General features: G+C 40.1%; 3 protein-coding genes across 3 annotated transcripts; all 3 read left to right on the forward strand.

The window, feature by feature from the left end:
• The first annotated feature begins 5,587 nt into the window (after positions 1–5,587).
• LOC120797987 (trace amine-associated receptor 13c-like) lies at positions 5,588–6,842 on the forward strand. The gene has a single exon (XM_040141861.1). It carries the CDS (start codon positions 5,588–5,590, stop codon positions 6,572–6,574), a length of 987 nt encoding a protein of 328 aa, XP_039997795.1. The 3' UTR covers positions 6,575–6,842.
• Positions 6,843–8,604: 1,762 nt separating this feature from the next.
• LOC120797988 (trace amine-associated receptor 13c-like) lies at positions 8,605–9,603 on the forward strand. The gene has a single exon (XM_040141862.1). It carries the CDS (start codon positions 8,605–8,607, stop codon positions 9,586–9,588), a length of 984 nt encoding a protein of 327 aa, XP_039997796.1. The 3' UTR covers positions 9,589–9,603.
• Positions 9,604–11,318: 1,715 nt separating this feature from the next.
• On the forward strand, positions 11,319–16,747 carry LOC120797989 (stomatin-like protein 2, mitochondrial). Its single transcript, XM_040141863.1, is given in 10 exon segments — positions 11,319–11,429; positions 12,132–12,276; positions 12,418–12,517; positions 12,649–12,707; positions 13,252–13,353; positions 13,451–13,585; positions 13,875–14,019; positions 14,375–14,454; positions 14,581–14,709; positions 14,920–16,747. Coding segments are annotated over 9 exon segments (894 nt in total). The 5' UTR covers positions 11,319–11,429; positions 12,132–12,246; the 3' UTR covers positions 15,034–16,747.
• The last annotated feature ends 567 nt before the right edge of the window (positions 16,748–17,314 follow it).

Raw genomic sequence — 17,314 nt, forward strand, 5'->3', positions numbered from 1 at the left:
CTGTGGATTTTTGAAGGTTGACAGTGAGAATAAAGACAGAGAACCTCTGAGAGGTAACGATCCATTCTTTTGTCACCTAGTGGCTTGATGGGGAAGCGCCCTTTCAATAAGGTTTGAGGTTATTGGTTCAAGCCTAGCTGAATTTTGAAGTCCACCACCATGATCAAAGACTTAAGGACGTTAACAAAGGAGCTTCAAAGGTTTCTGGTCAAATAAGTTTAGTTTGACTGTGTCTAGAGACTGTGTTGGCAAACAACGTAATGGTGCTTTTCAGTGTTCAGTGGGAGTAAGAGGCTTACGCTTATGTTTCTTGGTCTTAGTTTTGATCCTTATGAGGCACAGTCAGTTTTTAAGTCCAACAGCCAAAGTGAAGACTCGAAGGCTCTGAGATGTACAACTCAGGAGTGTCTGATCAAATAGCTCTCAGTGTTTGAGAGCTGCTCTGAAATGTTGAGGTTGAGCGTTCAGTCCTTGTTGGATTTTGAAGTCGAACACCCAGGCGAAAGACCTCAGTACTCTAAAGAAAAGAACGCAAGTGTCCCTGACCAAATAGATGGGGAGCTAAGAAGGCTACTCTGAAGTTTTAAGGTCTTGGGTTTGATCCTCAGGAGCACCAGTAAGTTTTAAAGCCCAGCACCCAAAGTAAAAACTCAAAGGATAAAATAAATAAAACTCAACTATCGGAGCTGATAGTTCAGACTCTTAGAAGACTGTTCTGAACTTCTAAGGATGTGGGCTCAATCCCTATGAGACTGGATGAGTTTTTGAAGGCTTGTGTGCAAAGGAAAGACTGAAAAGCTCTAAGAAAGACAGCTCAACTGTCTAACCAAATAGCTCAGGCTGCTTGAAGCGTGACTGGTAGTGCTGAGGACGTGCGTTTGATTCTTATGAGACTAAAATTTTTGAAGTCCAACACTCAAAGTGAAGAATGAAAAGCGCTATCTGTCCCCCAGGGGAAAAGAGATAGAAGCAGGGAAACCACAAGCAGCTGAAATTTTACTGAACCTGGAGTTGTGACCACAGCTGTGTTATTTTTCATCCCTTCCCTTTTTTTCAGACAAATGCTGGAGGAGCAGACACTTGGTAACTGCTTCTTAAAATATCAACTCCTTCATTAGATTTGTGTGTTTTGTGTACTTTTTTGATTGTTAACACGTGATTTAAGTCAAAACTAGGTTCTTTTGTTGGCCAATTTTGCATGCTTCAGCTAAAAGAGCATTCTAGCTTAGCTAAACCAATTTCTTGTTCCTTGTTAATGGGAAATTTAGAGATACACTTGTGTCTGGGTATATTCAAAATGTGGTCCATTAAGAAGCTGGATTAGAAGTCAAGAAGCCTTTTAGATGAGAGTCTAAAGCAAGATCAATTGTCCTTGACTTAGCAGTTTTTATGTATATATTTTTCACTTTTTCATAACTAAGATAATATAAATAATAAAGTAATAGTGCTAATTTTAATTTTGAAAGAGAAATCAACTGTTTAGTGTTTAATTTGTAATAAGCTATGAAAAGGAAACACTCAGCTATAATAAAAGGAAGCAATGGTCTGCTAGCTTCATTAAGGACAATTTAACCACCAGACCCAGTAACAGTAATACATTAGATCAGTGCTAAATATACTCAATGCACCATCAAACTGAAAACACAAGGACAACTAATATTGCTGGCTCATTAGTATCTCTTCAGCAAGACTCAGAAACCATATTGATTCACTCCAGGCCACTAAATTAACAAAACTACTGTTGCATAAAGAGAGCAATAACAAGTAACTATTAACAGCAAGTTTATGACAATGGATTTCCACTTATGCTTTAGAAGAAGCTTTAGGTTTCTTAATTATATTTCCTCTGGCTTGTTGTTGGAAAGTTTAATCACTATCTTTAATCACTAAGTTCACATGCTGACAGTAATTATGAAATATCACAATGTTTTGCTCTTTTGGATTAAAGATTAAAAACATAAATTAAACATTGTTTTGCAACCTGAAAAATTTGGTGTGTTGGAGGTTGATGAATCAAAATCTAAACCTGTCGACGTTTGCCTTAAACCGGATCTAAAGAAGAAAAAAAAAGTGCAAATGGACTGAAAGGTAATTTCTCATCTTGTAATTCTTGGAAATCTGGACTATGGATGTCGGTATATCCATTTCCTGTGTTTGGGTCTTTAGATTTTGATTCCAAATTTCATACATTTCAAGGCTTCAGATGGGAGTTTCTTCCTCTACAGATAAATTGAGTCTACACATAAGTTAATCTAATGTTTCCTAATACTTTGTGGTGAGTGACCTCATTTTCAGACCCCCAAACTCCCAGCCTTGAGTGGTAGAATTGGCATGTGGATTTGGTGCCTGAACTGACAAAAAAAATTGTACTAATTTATACATAAATTATTCAAATGTGTGTGTATAGGTATTAGAAAAAAACAATAACAAATTACTGTAGCTTAGGCTGCCCAATAATGAAGAAATCAAGGCCAAAACTGAACTAATTGTATGTGGCAGTAATGTCATTGGTAAATCAAAAGTGTACCCTGATTTTTTCCAGATGACATTTTCCTTAAACATAATTGGTCCCCTCCACATTACTGTAGGGCTAATACATGATGCAACATCTATCATGCACACAAATACATGCAACTATGCACACAGAGATAAAGAGTAATACCTCTGAGATCAAATTATAGCTTCTGACCCAACAGCAAAACAAGCTGACACAATTCTTACAGCTAATGTCTGAGAGGTGTGTCTCATTAGCAGAAAGAGCAAGTTCCCATGTTTTGACTGTTAGGTAACACCTCTATACCCCCGAGGCACCAGGCCAGTCGGAGGTGTTAAAAAATAAACCCTAATGATGAAACAATGAGATAACGCAAAACAAAAACAGGTAAACATGTCAAACACGAATGTTTCATGTACTTGTTCGAACTAAGGAGAAGTCTCAAAAAGTTTTGAGAGTCTGAGCAGTCTCACAATCTGCCTCCGTGCCATGGAAAGAAAAAAAAAGCATTTAGAGCTGTTTACTTGGTTTTAGACTGCAGGACACAAATAGTACAGAAGAAAATTCTGCGTTCAGACATTGTTGCCTTAAATTGCCTAAGAACTGCCAGGAGTAAGCACAAGCAACATGTTGAAGTATATCGAGTTTGGATGTGTCACTAAAAAACTGGACTCTGATTAGGACAGAATGAACATGCAGAGCAAAATACGTATAATACTTTAAGTGGGTGTACGATGAAAGTATTCTACTGCATTCCATCAAAATCCTCACCCTTACACATTACACTGAATAACCGCTATACAGGGTTATTGTTTAACCCTGTCTATAACTATAATAACTGTATAATAACTATACAGGGTTATTATTTAACCCTGTATAGTTGAGTTATTTTATATATAACCATTGGTTGGCATAGAGAGGGTCTTTATCCATCTTAGCTGACTAGTTCGAATCATCTTGATTCACCTAAAAAGGAGGTACATCTTAATTTCATTCATCTATTGTAACCCCTGAGCAGTTCAGTAGATCCATACCTCTTTGGCGTTGAGGACTTCACACATTCTGTGATTTTGGGGGGGCTCGAAAATAACATATATCTTCTCCACCATGATGTCGACCTCTTCTCAAACTCTCCTCCAGTTGAGCCCCTTCACGAGCACCTCTTGGACATCTCAGCTTCTTCATGATAGAGATGGCCTTTCCATCCCAGATTTACTGGTTGCTGGTCGGATGGTCCTCAGCCTTCAAAGAAATGAAGAGTTTGTCTGCCGTGTCCCTGAGCTGCAGTAGCGGCATGATGGGCTTCGGGGATGAAGCCAGAAGGCCTGCAGAACTGTTGGCCCAGTCAGCATCGCCACCTCCTAAGGGTTGAGGAGACTGGACCTGGGCTCTTTCTGTAGCTTCTCCAGCAGGATCCTGGCAGTTTCTCATCCGGTCTGGAGGTATGAAGGTCTCTTTTAATTCAGTGTCATTCAACATTATGTTTAAAAACACTGAAACCAGACATACTTTATAAAGGGCTTATAGGTCTAACAAAAAGATTTACTAAAGGTTAAGACAAATACATATGAAAAGGTTTTTCCTCTGGAATCTCAGGTTTTCAAGATCATGTGCATGTAGCCAAGGTATAAGCAGATTTATTTCACATTTTGTCACCTTTTGCACGTGTAAGAAATTAATTATTTTTTGCATCTGAAAAGCCCCTATTTATGTCAGTGTTGGTGCATTTTTCGTGTGATATGGGACTTATCCACTGTAGGTTATAAGAGTAGTTCGATATTTTGGGAAATATGCTTCTATACTTGAGAATTAGACGAGTAGGTTGATACCAATCTACTCTCAGTAGAGTAATTATGAAGCTACAGCCATCAGCCGGTTATCTTAGATTAATACGGAGACTGGGAGCAAGGGGAAACAGCTGGACTGGTTCTGTCCAGCTCACTAATTAAAACTCTCATTTGTTTGATCCGCACAAAGAAACAAAATTTAAAAATAATAGGTTGTGGTTTAGGTAGATTTTGTTATCTTTTGATAGAGTCAAGCTAGTCATTCCCCCATGTTTAGTCTTTGTGCTAAGCTAAGCTAACCAGCTGTCAGTTATCTTAACCAACAGCTGGATTGCATTAACTTTTGGAATCAATCTCTCCTCTAACTCTTGACAAGAAAGAGAATAAGCCTACTTCCCAAAATGTCAAACAAATTCTTAAAAGGACATTTATGGGTAGCCAGATTTGGTTTGGAAAATCTGGTTGTTGTATAGTTTAAACCTGCCTTTTCCTTTTAAATACAGTGGCTTTGATTTTTTATAAATTTGCGAAAATGTATAAAAACACATTCTCATTATGGGTTATTGAGTGTAGACTGATAGGCTAAAATGGTAATTTTATCCATTTAAAATTAAATCTACAACACACTAACGTGTACAAAAAGTGATGGGTTCTGAATATACTCTGGTTCTTAAGTGAGACCCTTTCTGAATGATTTACTAATGTTTATAAATGCAGACTCACTGACTTATTAGACAATAGGAAAGGGTCCTTCTAAAATCTCAGTCATTTTGGTCAGGATGCTCTGCAACTCTGCTAGTTGTCAAACTGGTTTTAAGGGTCTTCCTGCATGATGAATTGAAGAGCTAAAGCTACAAAGAAGGTTTGCTTGAGAGGAATATCCAACACCTAAAGAGTTTTTTTTTTTTTAAAACCTGGCAACCCAAGAATTGTCTTTATTACTGTCTTATTATGCATATGTAAAGCATTAACGAAGGGTTGATCAAACATTAATAAAGCTACTGGTTAAACTTTACAAAGTATGCCTTAGGTGAAAGTGGTAGGTGGAATTGATACATGAATAAAAACAAAAAATAATTGTTACAAAATAATGGGGGGAGAGAAATTGAGAGGGGGTGATGAAGATGAAGATGAAGGTTACTTGAATACTAACGTAATCTTAATGTTATATTACATCATGTCTGTGTTCTTGGAAAAATGAAGGGGTGGTGTAAAAGGAAGATATATTCTCTGTCTGGTATAGAGTTTATTCACTTCTCTTCTTGCTCCTGCTTCTTGCTCTCATCCTTGTTTTTTCTCCTCCCTGATGGACAGCAGCGGGGGCCCCCCGCTCTGCTTCCCCAGCCTTAACTCCTCCTGCAGGCGTCTGCCTCTGCCCCGCTTTGAGACTGCTCTTCTCTACATCCTGCTGGCCTCCGTCTCTCTGTTGACTGTGACTCTCAACCTGCTGGTCATCATCTCTATCTCTCACTTCAGGCAGCTCCACACCCCGACCAACACCCTGCTGCTGTCTCTGGCTGTGTCCGACCTGGTGGTGGGGCTGCTGGTGATGCCCATCGAAGGCCTGCGCTACATGGAGACGTGCTGGCTGCTGGGGAGGCTGATGTGTGCTCTGACTCCTTATGTTTCTTACTGTCTGCTCTCTGCCTCTCTGGGCAACATGGTGCTCATATCCATAGACCGTTATCTGGCCATCTGTGACCCGCTGCTCTATTCCTCTAAGATCACCCTGAACAGAGTTAAAATTTTAATCTGTCTCTGTTGGGCCTGTTCTCTTCTCTACAATAGGCTTATTCTGATGGTACACCTAGGGCGGCTGGACAGGTTCAGCTCCTGCCATGGGGAGTGTGTGGTGGTCATCAGCCACATCTCAGGCATAGTAGATCTGTTCTTCTCTTTTGTCGGACCCTGTACTGCCATGGTTGTTCTGTATATGAGGGTGTTTGTTGTTGCTGTTTCTCAGGTGCGTGTCATTCGGTTGCAGACAGTAGCCACCGCTGTCATTGCAGCTCCAACTGCTAAAAAATCAGAGTGGAAGGCAGCCAGGACTCTTGGGATTGTGATAGCTGTGTTTCTAATGTGTTTCTGCCCTTATTACTATCCCTCTCTTGCAGGCGAGGATACCTCAAACAGCTTGTCGTACTTTGCTGTTCTGTCTTGGATCATGTTGATGAACTCCTGTGTAAACCCTCTGATTTACGCTCTGTTCTACCCCTGGTTTAGGAAGGCTATCAAACTCATTTTCACCCTCAGAATACTGCAGCCTCACTCCCAGGAGGTCAAGATCCTGTAGACAGGGCTAACATGATCATTGAATGGAAACACTGTCTCACCACTGGCCTGGCCGTTTTGCTGCAGCACCACAGAGGCTGCTCGACAGTGGCCTCAGGCACAGACTTTTATCATGTTGTCTCACAAGTGTTTAGTGATTAGGGTTTTTCTCATGAATACACACCTCGATGTTAAGTGAAGCACATTAACCCTGGCTAATGTGACTTTTCACTGCAGATGTCTATCTAGCATGAAACACTGTATGCACTGCATTTTTGTATAGCAGCAAAATATTATTAGCCATACAAATATAATGATACAAATCTAGAGACTTGTTTCTTCATGATCAATAGGATAAATGTGTTTTTGTTTTTGTTTTTAAAAAAAAAAAACATATTTCAGCTCTTCTTTCCACTTTACACTGGAAAAAAAATAATCCTTTTTCACTTTTGTTTTTACCAGATTGTCCAAAGAACCAAGAACTCATAAAAAAAAAGTGAATATGTGTTTACCGCACAAACAGGATGTACCAAAAATCTTGACAATATATTTAAATATTTTTCACATAATACATGCTGGTTAATCGTGATACAGTATAGCATATATACACATTCTAAATAAACAGACTACTCAGCTGGCTCTTTGCCTTGCACTGCCCCTAATTGTCAGTTTCTCTTATACATCTGCGTGGTTCAGTCTCTTCTAATCACTATCATTATTATTCAGCGTTTGAATGTAGCTATCATGCACTTCTCTTGCCAGCTCTGCATGGTCCGCATGTTCTGTCCCACCGAAAATAAAGTCACGCCGAATAAAAATGTACTCAAATGTCCCTACACATTAAGAATAACACAACATATTCATAAATTTATTCTGAATGATCACCTTGTCTCTACGGACCTACCGACTTGGAAGGCACACGCAGGCGTCTGTGTGAATCAGGCCTGTTAATAACAACGATTAGAAAGTGGTTAGAAAACATTTGAGCGTGAAGGTTTACAGATACAGTTTTTTTTTGTTTTTTTTAAGTCATTTGAAATGGAAAAAATCTGAATAAGAGCAATGTAATATTCCTCTCCCCTCGGCCCAACTCCTGCTGTGGTGCCCTCAAACAAGGCGTGCCCCCCCCCCTTATGGAGAATGGTAGAAGACTGTGACGTTTACAGTGTGATTCTTTGGTTATAAATCTGTGGAAATCAAAACCTGTGAATGATAGATTTGTTGAATAATTTCACACTTTGTTTATAAATGCAAGTCATCACACACCATATTGTAAAGGCCCGCAGTCAACAGGCATGCACATCCTGGCTGTAGCCACAAGGGGGCGTTGTCGGGCTTTTAACCATTAAGACCAGAGTATAATCCGGAGGATGTTTGCTGCCACTTTTTACAACAGAAAGAGCTACAGACCAGCAGCATAGTCTAAAAGCCACCTCCAGCCACCTTTTAAAGCATTGCACCCCCCAGGTTTTCACTTATTTTGAACCTCTCCAATTCATTCACTCCAACCTCCACTTCACAGACAATGTAGTTGGTGATGTTGCACTGGACTCATCAGCTGCGATGTCTACTGTTGCTACCCAGAAATAACGTACAAGCCGTTTGAGCCTTCTGGTGCTTTTCGTTAGCAGCTACACTTCATAGAACCAGTGGATGAACTTCAGAGTGGCTGAAGGTGTAAACTGAAGAGCATTTATTATTCATAGCTTTCATAGCAAAGGAAAAATAAGCCTACTTTACGCAGACACGGGCAAAACTAATTACTTGCTCTGATTTTCTCGCATGAAACTACCCATACTAAATTTATAAAACATTAAGTAAAACTACAAAACCAAATTTACAATCCCAACTCAAAATCCAACTAAAGCTAAACAGCTGAAATAGAGGAATACAAATCAAAATCAAATTGTAGGGAGGCAGAGGGGGAAGTGGTGATGATGAAGATGGACAGAGTTTGCATCAGTCATCAGGTGTTTGGAAAGGAGGAGGGCGGGTTAGGGGAGCATAAATGAACTGTCTGACAGGGAGTTGCATCTCTTCCCCTCCTCCCTGATGGACAGCAGCGGGGGCCCCCCGCTCTGCTTCCCCAGCCTTAACTCCTCCTGCAGGCGTCTGCCTCTGCCCCGCTTTGAGACTGCTCTTCTCTACATCCTGCTGGCCTCCGTCTCTCTGTTGACTGTGACTCTCAACCTGCTGGTCATCATCTCTATCTCTCACTTCAGGCAGCTCCACACCCCGACCAACACCCTGCTGCTGTCTCTGGCTGTGTCCGACCTGGTGGTGGGGCTGCTGGTGATGCCCATCGAAGGCCTGCGCTACATGGAGACGTGCTGGCTGCTGGGGAGGCTGATGTGTGCTCTGACTCCTTATGTTTCTTACTGTCTGCTGTCTGCCTCTCTGGGCAACATGGTGCTCATATCCATAGACCGTTATCTGGCCATCTGTGACCCGCTGCGCTATTCCTCTAAGATCACCCTGAACAGAGTTAAAATTTTAATCTCTCTCTGTTGGATTTGTTCAATTATCTACAATGGGCTAATCCTAATGGACCACCTAGGGTGGTCGAAGAGGTTCAGCTCCTGTCATGGGGAGTGTGTGGTGGTCATCAGCCACATCTCGGGAACTGTTGACCTCTTCATCACCTTTGTCGGACCCTGTACTGTCATGGTTATTCTGTATATGAGGGTGTTTGTTGTTGCTGTTTCTCAGGTGCGTGTCATTCGGTTGCAGACAGCAGCCACCGCTCTCACTGCAGCTCCAACTGCTAAAAAGGAGAGGAAGGCAGCCAGGACTCTTGGGATTGTGATAGCTGTGTTTCTAATGTGTTTCTGCCCTTATTACTATCCCTCTCTTGCAGGAGAGGATACCTCAAACAGCTTGTCGTACTTTGCTGTTCTGTCTTGGATCATGTTGATGAACTCCTGTGTAAACCCTCTGATTTACGCTCTGTTCTACCCCTGGTTTAGGAAGGCTATCAAACTCATTTTCACCCTCAGAATACTGCAGCCTCACTCCCAGGAGGTCAAGATCCTTTAGATAGAGCTGAAACTCTCTGTGTCTGGTCACTTTCCAGTTTTAATGAAGCATATTCACTGTATCCTTTGTGTGCACTGTATGTGCTGCATTTTCGGGCCAGACTTACTGTGAATTCAGAATGTAACGAGCAGGAGGGAACCGACAGTGGCTTCAGCTGCCGCAGGCTTCCTCATTTTGTGACACACACTGCAGCAAAACATTATTACGCATAAGACAAATAAAATTATTAAAGTGATAAGAATTCTCCATAATTTAGAGAAGTGCATTTTCATCATTTAGGACTTAAAACCTTTGGGAAGATCTCAATTTGACTATATTCCATCTCTGTACTTTGCAGTGTAAAGATATCCTGCTTTTGTCTTTACCTGATTGGGTTTCTTTGTGTTTATGACAAAGACGTGAATACGTAATGTGATGTGGCTACATATTTTAATATTTTGCCAACAGATATATACATGTAAGTGGCGTGTGCATGTATAATTGCATTATTACTCATTAGATATAACACAGTGGTAAGAGCTCACCTCCCTGTGAAACACAAATGTAATCAGTACTTTGTAAAAAATACATCATAATTGATTGTACTATTATTATTGTTTATTATAAATGAATGTTTTAGAGATTATAGTCAGTTTGCTTCTTTGCTCTACAAAAACCCTATTAACTTTGCTACTTTCTAGGCATTGCCATTACCTGAGTTAACTCTTTTTAACATTGCTGTCAAAAAATAATATCTGCAATTTTCCCTTTCTTTAATGCTGCAAATCTGTTTCGTGTTTAAATTATTATTTCCATGCAAAAACTGGCATCTAATAAAGAACAGTTAAAGCGATGATAATTCTTCTGCCATAGACTTACCCATAGGGTAATACGGCTCTCCTGTCTATATGAAACAAGCCTGCAGATCATAATGGTTGGAAAAAAGAGGTTATTAAACTGGCAAGTCTTCTGAAGTGGAAATATACTGTATGAACAAGCCTAATGTTTAAAAAAAAAAAAAAACACATTCTTCCATCCCCTGGGCCTAAATTCTGATTAACCTGCAGCAGATAACAGTGTTTTCAACACTGCAGAGGTTTATACTATATTCAAGGGTCAGGTTTATTCGATAAAGTCCTTTATACACATAGTTACTATGGTATATGGTAGTTTCCAGAGGGACTGCGTTTAAACATCTTGGGGGAAAAGCAAGCAACAGCTGGATTGTTGAATGTTATATTACCATAGCACAATAACCGGCCATCAGGATCCGGTAGACTCACTATTGACCGTCACACATCTCAGACACTAACACTTTGATTGGGGCAACCTCCGCTGCAGCGCCATCACCCGAGGCGCTGGGGGGCGCTGTTGCACGAAAACATTTGATGGCTAACCCCGTTGAAACCCAGAGCTGGAAAACCAGGCAGCTAGGAAATATGACACGACCCTAAACCGATTCTTTCTGACGACTTAAAATCCACGTATAATCATAGCATTCAACTGTTTTTCTTTTAAAACATGTTACGGACATTGTCTCGGGCCGGTGGCGCCGTTTTAAAGGTAAAGAGCCTGTTTATCAGGCACTAGCAAGTCTTTCTGTGCTCGTTGAGCGTTTGCTTGCTAGCCTGCTAACTTTAGCCGGTAAAGTTACTATCTATCGGCCCCTTTTTTTTAAAAAAACAAAAAACAAAAAACGTGTAACATCTGTCATTTCCGTTTCCTGTAAGTGCATTAAATCAGCATTTTCTCCATAACATAAACGGTCAACGTTACCTGTGGGAAACGGTAGCCGGCTAACGTTAGCTGGTCGCAATGCAAGCTTCAGGCCCAAATAATTAACGCAGTACAGGTGTGAACAGGTGTGACGATATTTACAGATATTATTTTTTGGTCTATTATAATGGACACATGTTTGTATATGTACATTTTGTGCACTCCTACTAGTTTTTAAGTCCCTGTGATGGATAAAGGAAGAGTACTCATTATGGACAATGACTAATTTAAGACAAATATTTATTATATCATTGGATTGTAATTATTGATGCATTAATGTGTACATCACTTTGATGTTGCAGCTGGTAAAGGTGGGGTTAATTTTAATTTACTTTTTACTCTGTTGGGTGGCATTTGAATTTCCCCCCGGACATCAACAAAGTCTTTTCTTAACCGATAATAATGCATCATTATTTGCTGATTATATTTTGTTAATCTAAATCTGCAAAGTAACTAGTAATAAGGTTAACAAATCAATGCAGTGCAGTAAAAAAGCATGTTTCCTCCTGAACTGTAGTGAAGTAGAAATGTAAAGTAGCAGAAAATGTAAATACTCAAGTACAAGTACCTCAAAATTGTACTTCAAAAAGGTACTTAGTTGCTTTCCACCATGAGTGTTCTAAAAATTCTCCACACACTTTCAGTCTGAACAAGCACTTGGTCACAACTGACTATTACCGAAAAACATCAGACGTGTAGGAATTTGACTACTTAGACTTACCAGAAGTAACCAACAGAACTCGTAACCAACATACTTGTGACAGCTAATTGATTTCCTTTCTCTGCAGAGCTCCCAGCGCACCAGGTTGTGGGTGACTTCAGCCCAGCGGCGATGGGCCTCCCACTTACCCATGAACGCCATGGTCCTGTTTGTGCCACAGCAGGAGGCCTGGGTGGTAGAGGATGGGTCGCTTTCACCGGATCTTAGAGCCGGTATTTCTTTTCAACCAGGGATTCAGTAAGCATGTGTATGAGGAGGCTAGTCTCTCTCTGTGTGATCTATATAGGTAAAGGCAGAGAAAAATGGCGGACTAACACTTATCATTAAACCACTTTTTTAATCCGCTCTTATAGGGACTGGACTTCCTCATTCCCATACTTGACCGAATTCGTTATGTGCAAAGCCTTAAAGAGATTGTTACTGACATCCCCGAACAGTCAGCTGTATCCCTAGGTAAGTTTTATTTCTTTTGCATTTTAGGAAAAAGTCAAGGCAATAAGTGACATAAACATTTGTATTAATCGTTTGTTTAAATAACCATCCTCATTGCTGAATTACTTGATATTTTCTTGATCTTTACACAGATAATGTGACCCTGCAAATCGATGGAGTTCTTTATTTGAGAATCTTAGATCCTTTTAAGGTAGGCTGGTAAAAGTTCTAAAATACCAACATATCATTTTGCCGTCATTCTGATCAGTTATGAAATATAAGCGAGCCACACATCTTAAGCCGGGCCTCAGAGTGATGACTGACTCACAGTAACCTTATCCCACTTACCCAAATTACTGCTATATTAGACGCAAAGTATTTCTTTAAATAAACTGCAAGACTATAAAAATACAAAAAAATAAATCTGTAGCTGTCATCACAGTAGGAAATTTGTGATCATAGTAAGGTTAACTAATCCATTAATATTTCTGTTCAGACTCTCACTCACAATTCATTTACACTGCCAACACTGAGGATAAATTGACTTATTTTGGACATGAAGTGACAGATATTAATTGATGCTCAAGGCCTAAAATCTCCACGTGTCCAGAAAAATGATATGAACAAAATTAAATTTATATGAACACTGAGTTGTAGTAATTGAGGAGTACCGTTTTTTAGCCAGCAGGTAGCGCCAGATTTCATGAGTATTCCTGACATCTCCTCATGGAGGCTGATCAGTTGTATCTTTCCAGGCTAGTTATGGTGTAGAGGATCCGGAATATGCTGTGACTCAGCTTGCACAAACAACAATGCGTTCTGAACTGGGCAAACTCACACTGGATAAAGTATTCAGGGTAAGAAACATCTGCACTACTTGGTGCGCAATTCGTTGCAACAGGATAATGATACGTATTTTAAACCTGCTATCTTGGACCCTCCCTGGTGTTGAAGGAAAGGCAGTCTCTTAATTCCAACATCGTCCACTCCATCAACCAGGCGTCAGACGAGTGGGGAATCCGCTGCCTGCGTTATGAAATCAAAGATATACGAGTTCCACCTCGTGTTAAAGAATCAATGCAGATGCAGGTAAGACACACACATAACTGTGACTGTCATCTCAATACCGTGAAATGTTTAAGAAGTCATTCAGAAGCAGGTTTTCATTCAGAATATGCAGAAATCGCATGACATAATTACTGTCAACATAAATTTTTTTTTCCCCCTAATTTTCTGCTATCAAGACAATCAAAGACAGTTACTACACGAGAGTTCCCAGAGGTTATGAATATCGTCACACCCAACCACTGCGTGATTTTAGGATTATTGTGTTTCCCTGGAGGAGAAATATATGAGATCCCTCTTTGTTCTTTGTTAGGTGGAGGCTGAGCGTAGGAAGAGAGCCACAGTTTTGGAGTCTGAGGGGACATGGGAAGTGGCCATCAATGTTGCAGAGGGTTGCAAGCAAGCCCAAATCCTTGCTTCTTAGGGAGAGAAGGCCGAGCTGTTAAACAAAGCTGCTGGTTGGTGCATTTTACTTTTGACTTAAAGAAACAACTGTTTAACTGGGATTTTTCCATGCATGAATCATGTGAGCACTACGTAATTGAAGGTCTTGTTAACTTAGGACTTAGGCCCTCATTACTCTAAATCCACAGAGCATTTAATTACATGCCTGCAGACTGTGTTGCAATGCTTCACGAGCATCTGACGGCTCAGACTTTAAACAAATCGGACATGGTTACTGACAACTTCCAAGCATACTGAGTAGTAGTGAATCAAGAAGAATGTCGAAAAAGGGGGTTTCGAATCTTTTATATTATGTAAATCCAAAAACATATACTTTGGTTATTAATTTACATGTTGTGTTGTCTCTAGGCGAGGCCCAGGCTATGTTAGCCAGAGCAGATGCCAAATCCCAGGCCATTCGTCTGTTGTCAGAGGCTCTGGCTGAACAGGTATCAAGTAGATTTTAATGCTTCATTTATCATTAAAGGATTAAAAGTGATCCTAAGCTCTTGTGTTATTTGGAAACATTCTTCTCAGTATTCACAGTAAGCAGAAATTTGGTTGTGTCTTGACAGAACGGAGATGCCGCAGCCTCGCTGAGTGTTGCCGAACAGTATGTGTCTGCTTTCTCCAACCTCGCCAAAGGGTCCAAAACTGTGCTCCTGCCTACCGACACTGGTGACGTTAGTGGAGTGGTCACACAGGTATGCTCTTTCCTACCGGCTAATAAGCTTTTAGACTCAATTTGTCCACAAAATTAAACTACAAATCTTGAAATTAGGGTATTTGTTTGGTATGTTTTTGGTCAAAGGAATAGTTTGACATTTTGGGAAATACTCCTTGTCATGAAACGCAACCTACTTAACTAATGCTATATGTTTCTAATGCTTTCCATATTGTTCTTTTGCCCTCAGGCCACGACTATTTATAGCGCGCTATCCAAGCCAACGTTACAAGTTGAGAGCATAAAGACCAAGACGGAGGAACCCAGTGAAGAGCCTCCAGTCCAGTCGGCATCAGCACAGTAACAGAGGAAATCATTCCTTCCCTAAAAAAGTGGAAGCAGTTTTCCACAATTATGGAGCACAGTGGCTCTGCTGTCTGGTGCAAAGGGCGCTCTATCGACTGCAGGGCACAGGATGTCAAGACTTAAGAACAGTACTTGATAAACAGAGACGGTGCTGAGCAAGGACAGCCGGGAAAAGAGAGAGACTGAACCATAAATTATGTTACTTGTGTTGGTCAGATGTTGTAGCTGACCTAAATCCACTATGCTGTGAATCGTATCTCTGATAAGGACATGTATTGTGCCCGTATATAGTGACAGGGTGTTTATGGTGCAAAAACAAAACAACAGTATCTGCTGCTTCTTAATAGCCTCATCACCTTTGAATGGACATTTAGTGGCTGTGAGCCACTGAACATTTTAGGCCACAATTATGCGTATGCACGACTCATATGTCTCTGTTTTCACTCAGTCTGGTTTCCTTATCATTGGATCCTTATCATCTATTATCATTTCAAATGCAGTCATTGTTAATTTTTTGCATTTTTCTACAATGTATATATCCCTCTAGAGATTAATTGGCTTTTGGTAGGCTTTAGTTCAAAACTTCAAAGTACTTAAGTTAAAAAAGCCTCTTAAGAACTTGGATTTTTAGGGAGATACAATATGAATAATTCATTTATTTGTTGTTGGTGTTGGAGTCGTGTGTCAGGAAAAAATGGCCATCAAGAAAAAGAAAGAAAGAAAAGTTTCTATTGGACACGTCAAAGTTTGTCTCTCTGTTTCAGAGAACAGTTATTAACTGTATTATGGATATTGCAACAGTATGGTGTCTCCACTAAAAAAACTGAAAGCAGTTTCCTTATTTATATAACCGCACAGATTACCAGGGAGCCTGGAGCTCAGGGGGGAGTTCTCACAATCCAGTTCAGGCTTATAAATTAGAGTTGGTTATGGTGGGTTGTTCAAATAGAGTTCCTCGTTGTCACAAATGCACTGCTATAATTAGTTAAAATAGGTGCAACTGTATAGTTTCCCTATCTTGAGACATCCCAAGCCCGGCAACTTGTACAATTCTTGCGGATGATTTAAAAACAAACTCTTCTATTATTTGGCTACTCTGCTGTGTAAAATCTGATACGGGTCTTTCTAATGTTGACTGTGATTCAACCATTTACCTCAAATATTTAAACTGTATGAGACCTGCCGGTTTCAGTTGGATAAGTTTGATTTTTGAGCTGGTTCACAAAGTTCATCTGACGCATACCGGCATGGCAGTTATTGCACAAACAAATTAATGAGTCCTGTGAAGGAAAGCAATTATCGCGGTTAATTTTAAAAAGGTTTTTGCACTAATTTTTGATTTTGAATAGAATTGCATTGGTTGTTTTAGTGTCAGAGCTTAGGAAAATGTTTTTTGACGTTTTTCCAGCAAAAAACACAAAATTAAACTGTTTTCTAAGATGTTTTATTATATTAGTAGCGTTTTTATTTGGTTATTAGGCTGTGACAGAAAGAACACCATGCTGTAGCCTTTATACTGAGGACCATCCCAGATAATGCTGAATGACTAATGAAATAGGAGAGAAACAGTGTATTTCTTCTTCACAAAATTGTAACTTTTTTTACTTGTATGTGATTTTCTCTCTGGCTTCACTTTTGCATAGGTTTTAGCTGTCTTTGGTTTGTTGTCAGCCTCTCGTGAGGATTGTGGTCAGTAAATACTTTATCACAGAGGTTTAAATTGTTCCTTTTACCCTCCAAGGAAAACAGTTAATCATTTCCTGAAAGTAAATGCCACCTCACATTAGTTAGAAGGTCATTTTGTTTGTTTGCGAGTCTTTTTAAACATAAAAATTAGGCCTGAAAAGCATCAGCAAACCTTTTGGTTTGTTTTAGGACACAGGGTGAGACAGCATAAAGCCTGGCATTACATTCTGATAAACTTCCCTCTCTATCATCTCCAATTCTATGCTTCGAGCTCACATGATGAAATGGAGAAAGCAATGACTGGAATGTGGAATTTGGTTGCACGGATTTCAACAAATAAAGCGCACTGCAAGCAGGCACTTGCCACTATGAATGTGTGTGTGTGTGTGTGTGTGTGTGTGTGTGTGTGTGTGTGTGTGTGGGTGTGTGTGTGTGTGTGTGTGTGTGTGTACACGTCTTTAATCCCTGAAAAGGCTGGCAGTGACTGGCCCAAAAATCGGATGTTTTCTCATTCGAGCGTTTCCCAGACACACCTCTTTTCCCTCCTTCTCCTCATTGCAACCTCCTGTCTCTCCTGTTCTTGTCCCACCTTT

Source organism: Xiphias gladius, chromosome 13 (genome assembly GCF_016859285.1).
Source record: "Xiphias gladius isolate SHS-SW01 ecotype Sanya breed wild chromosome 13, ASM1685928v1, whole genome shotgun sequence".
Taxonomy (NCBI): domain Eukaryota; kingdom Metazoa; phylum Chordata; class Actinopteri; order Istiophoriformes; family Xiphiidae; genus Xiphias; species Xiphias gladius.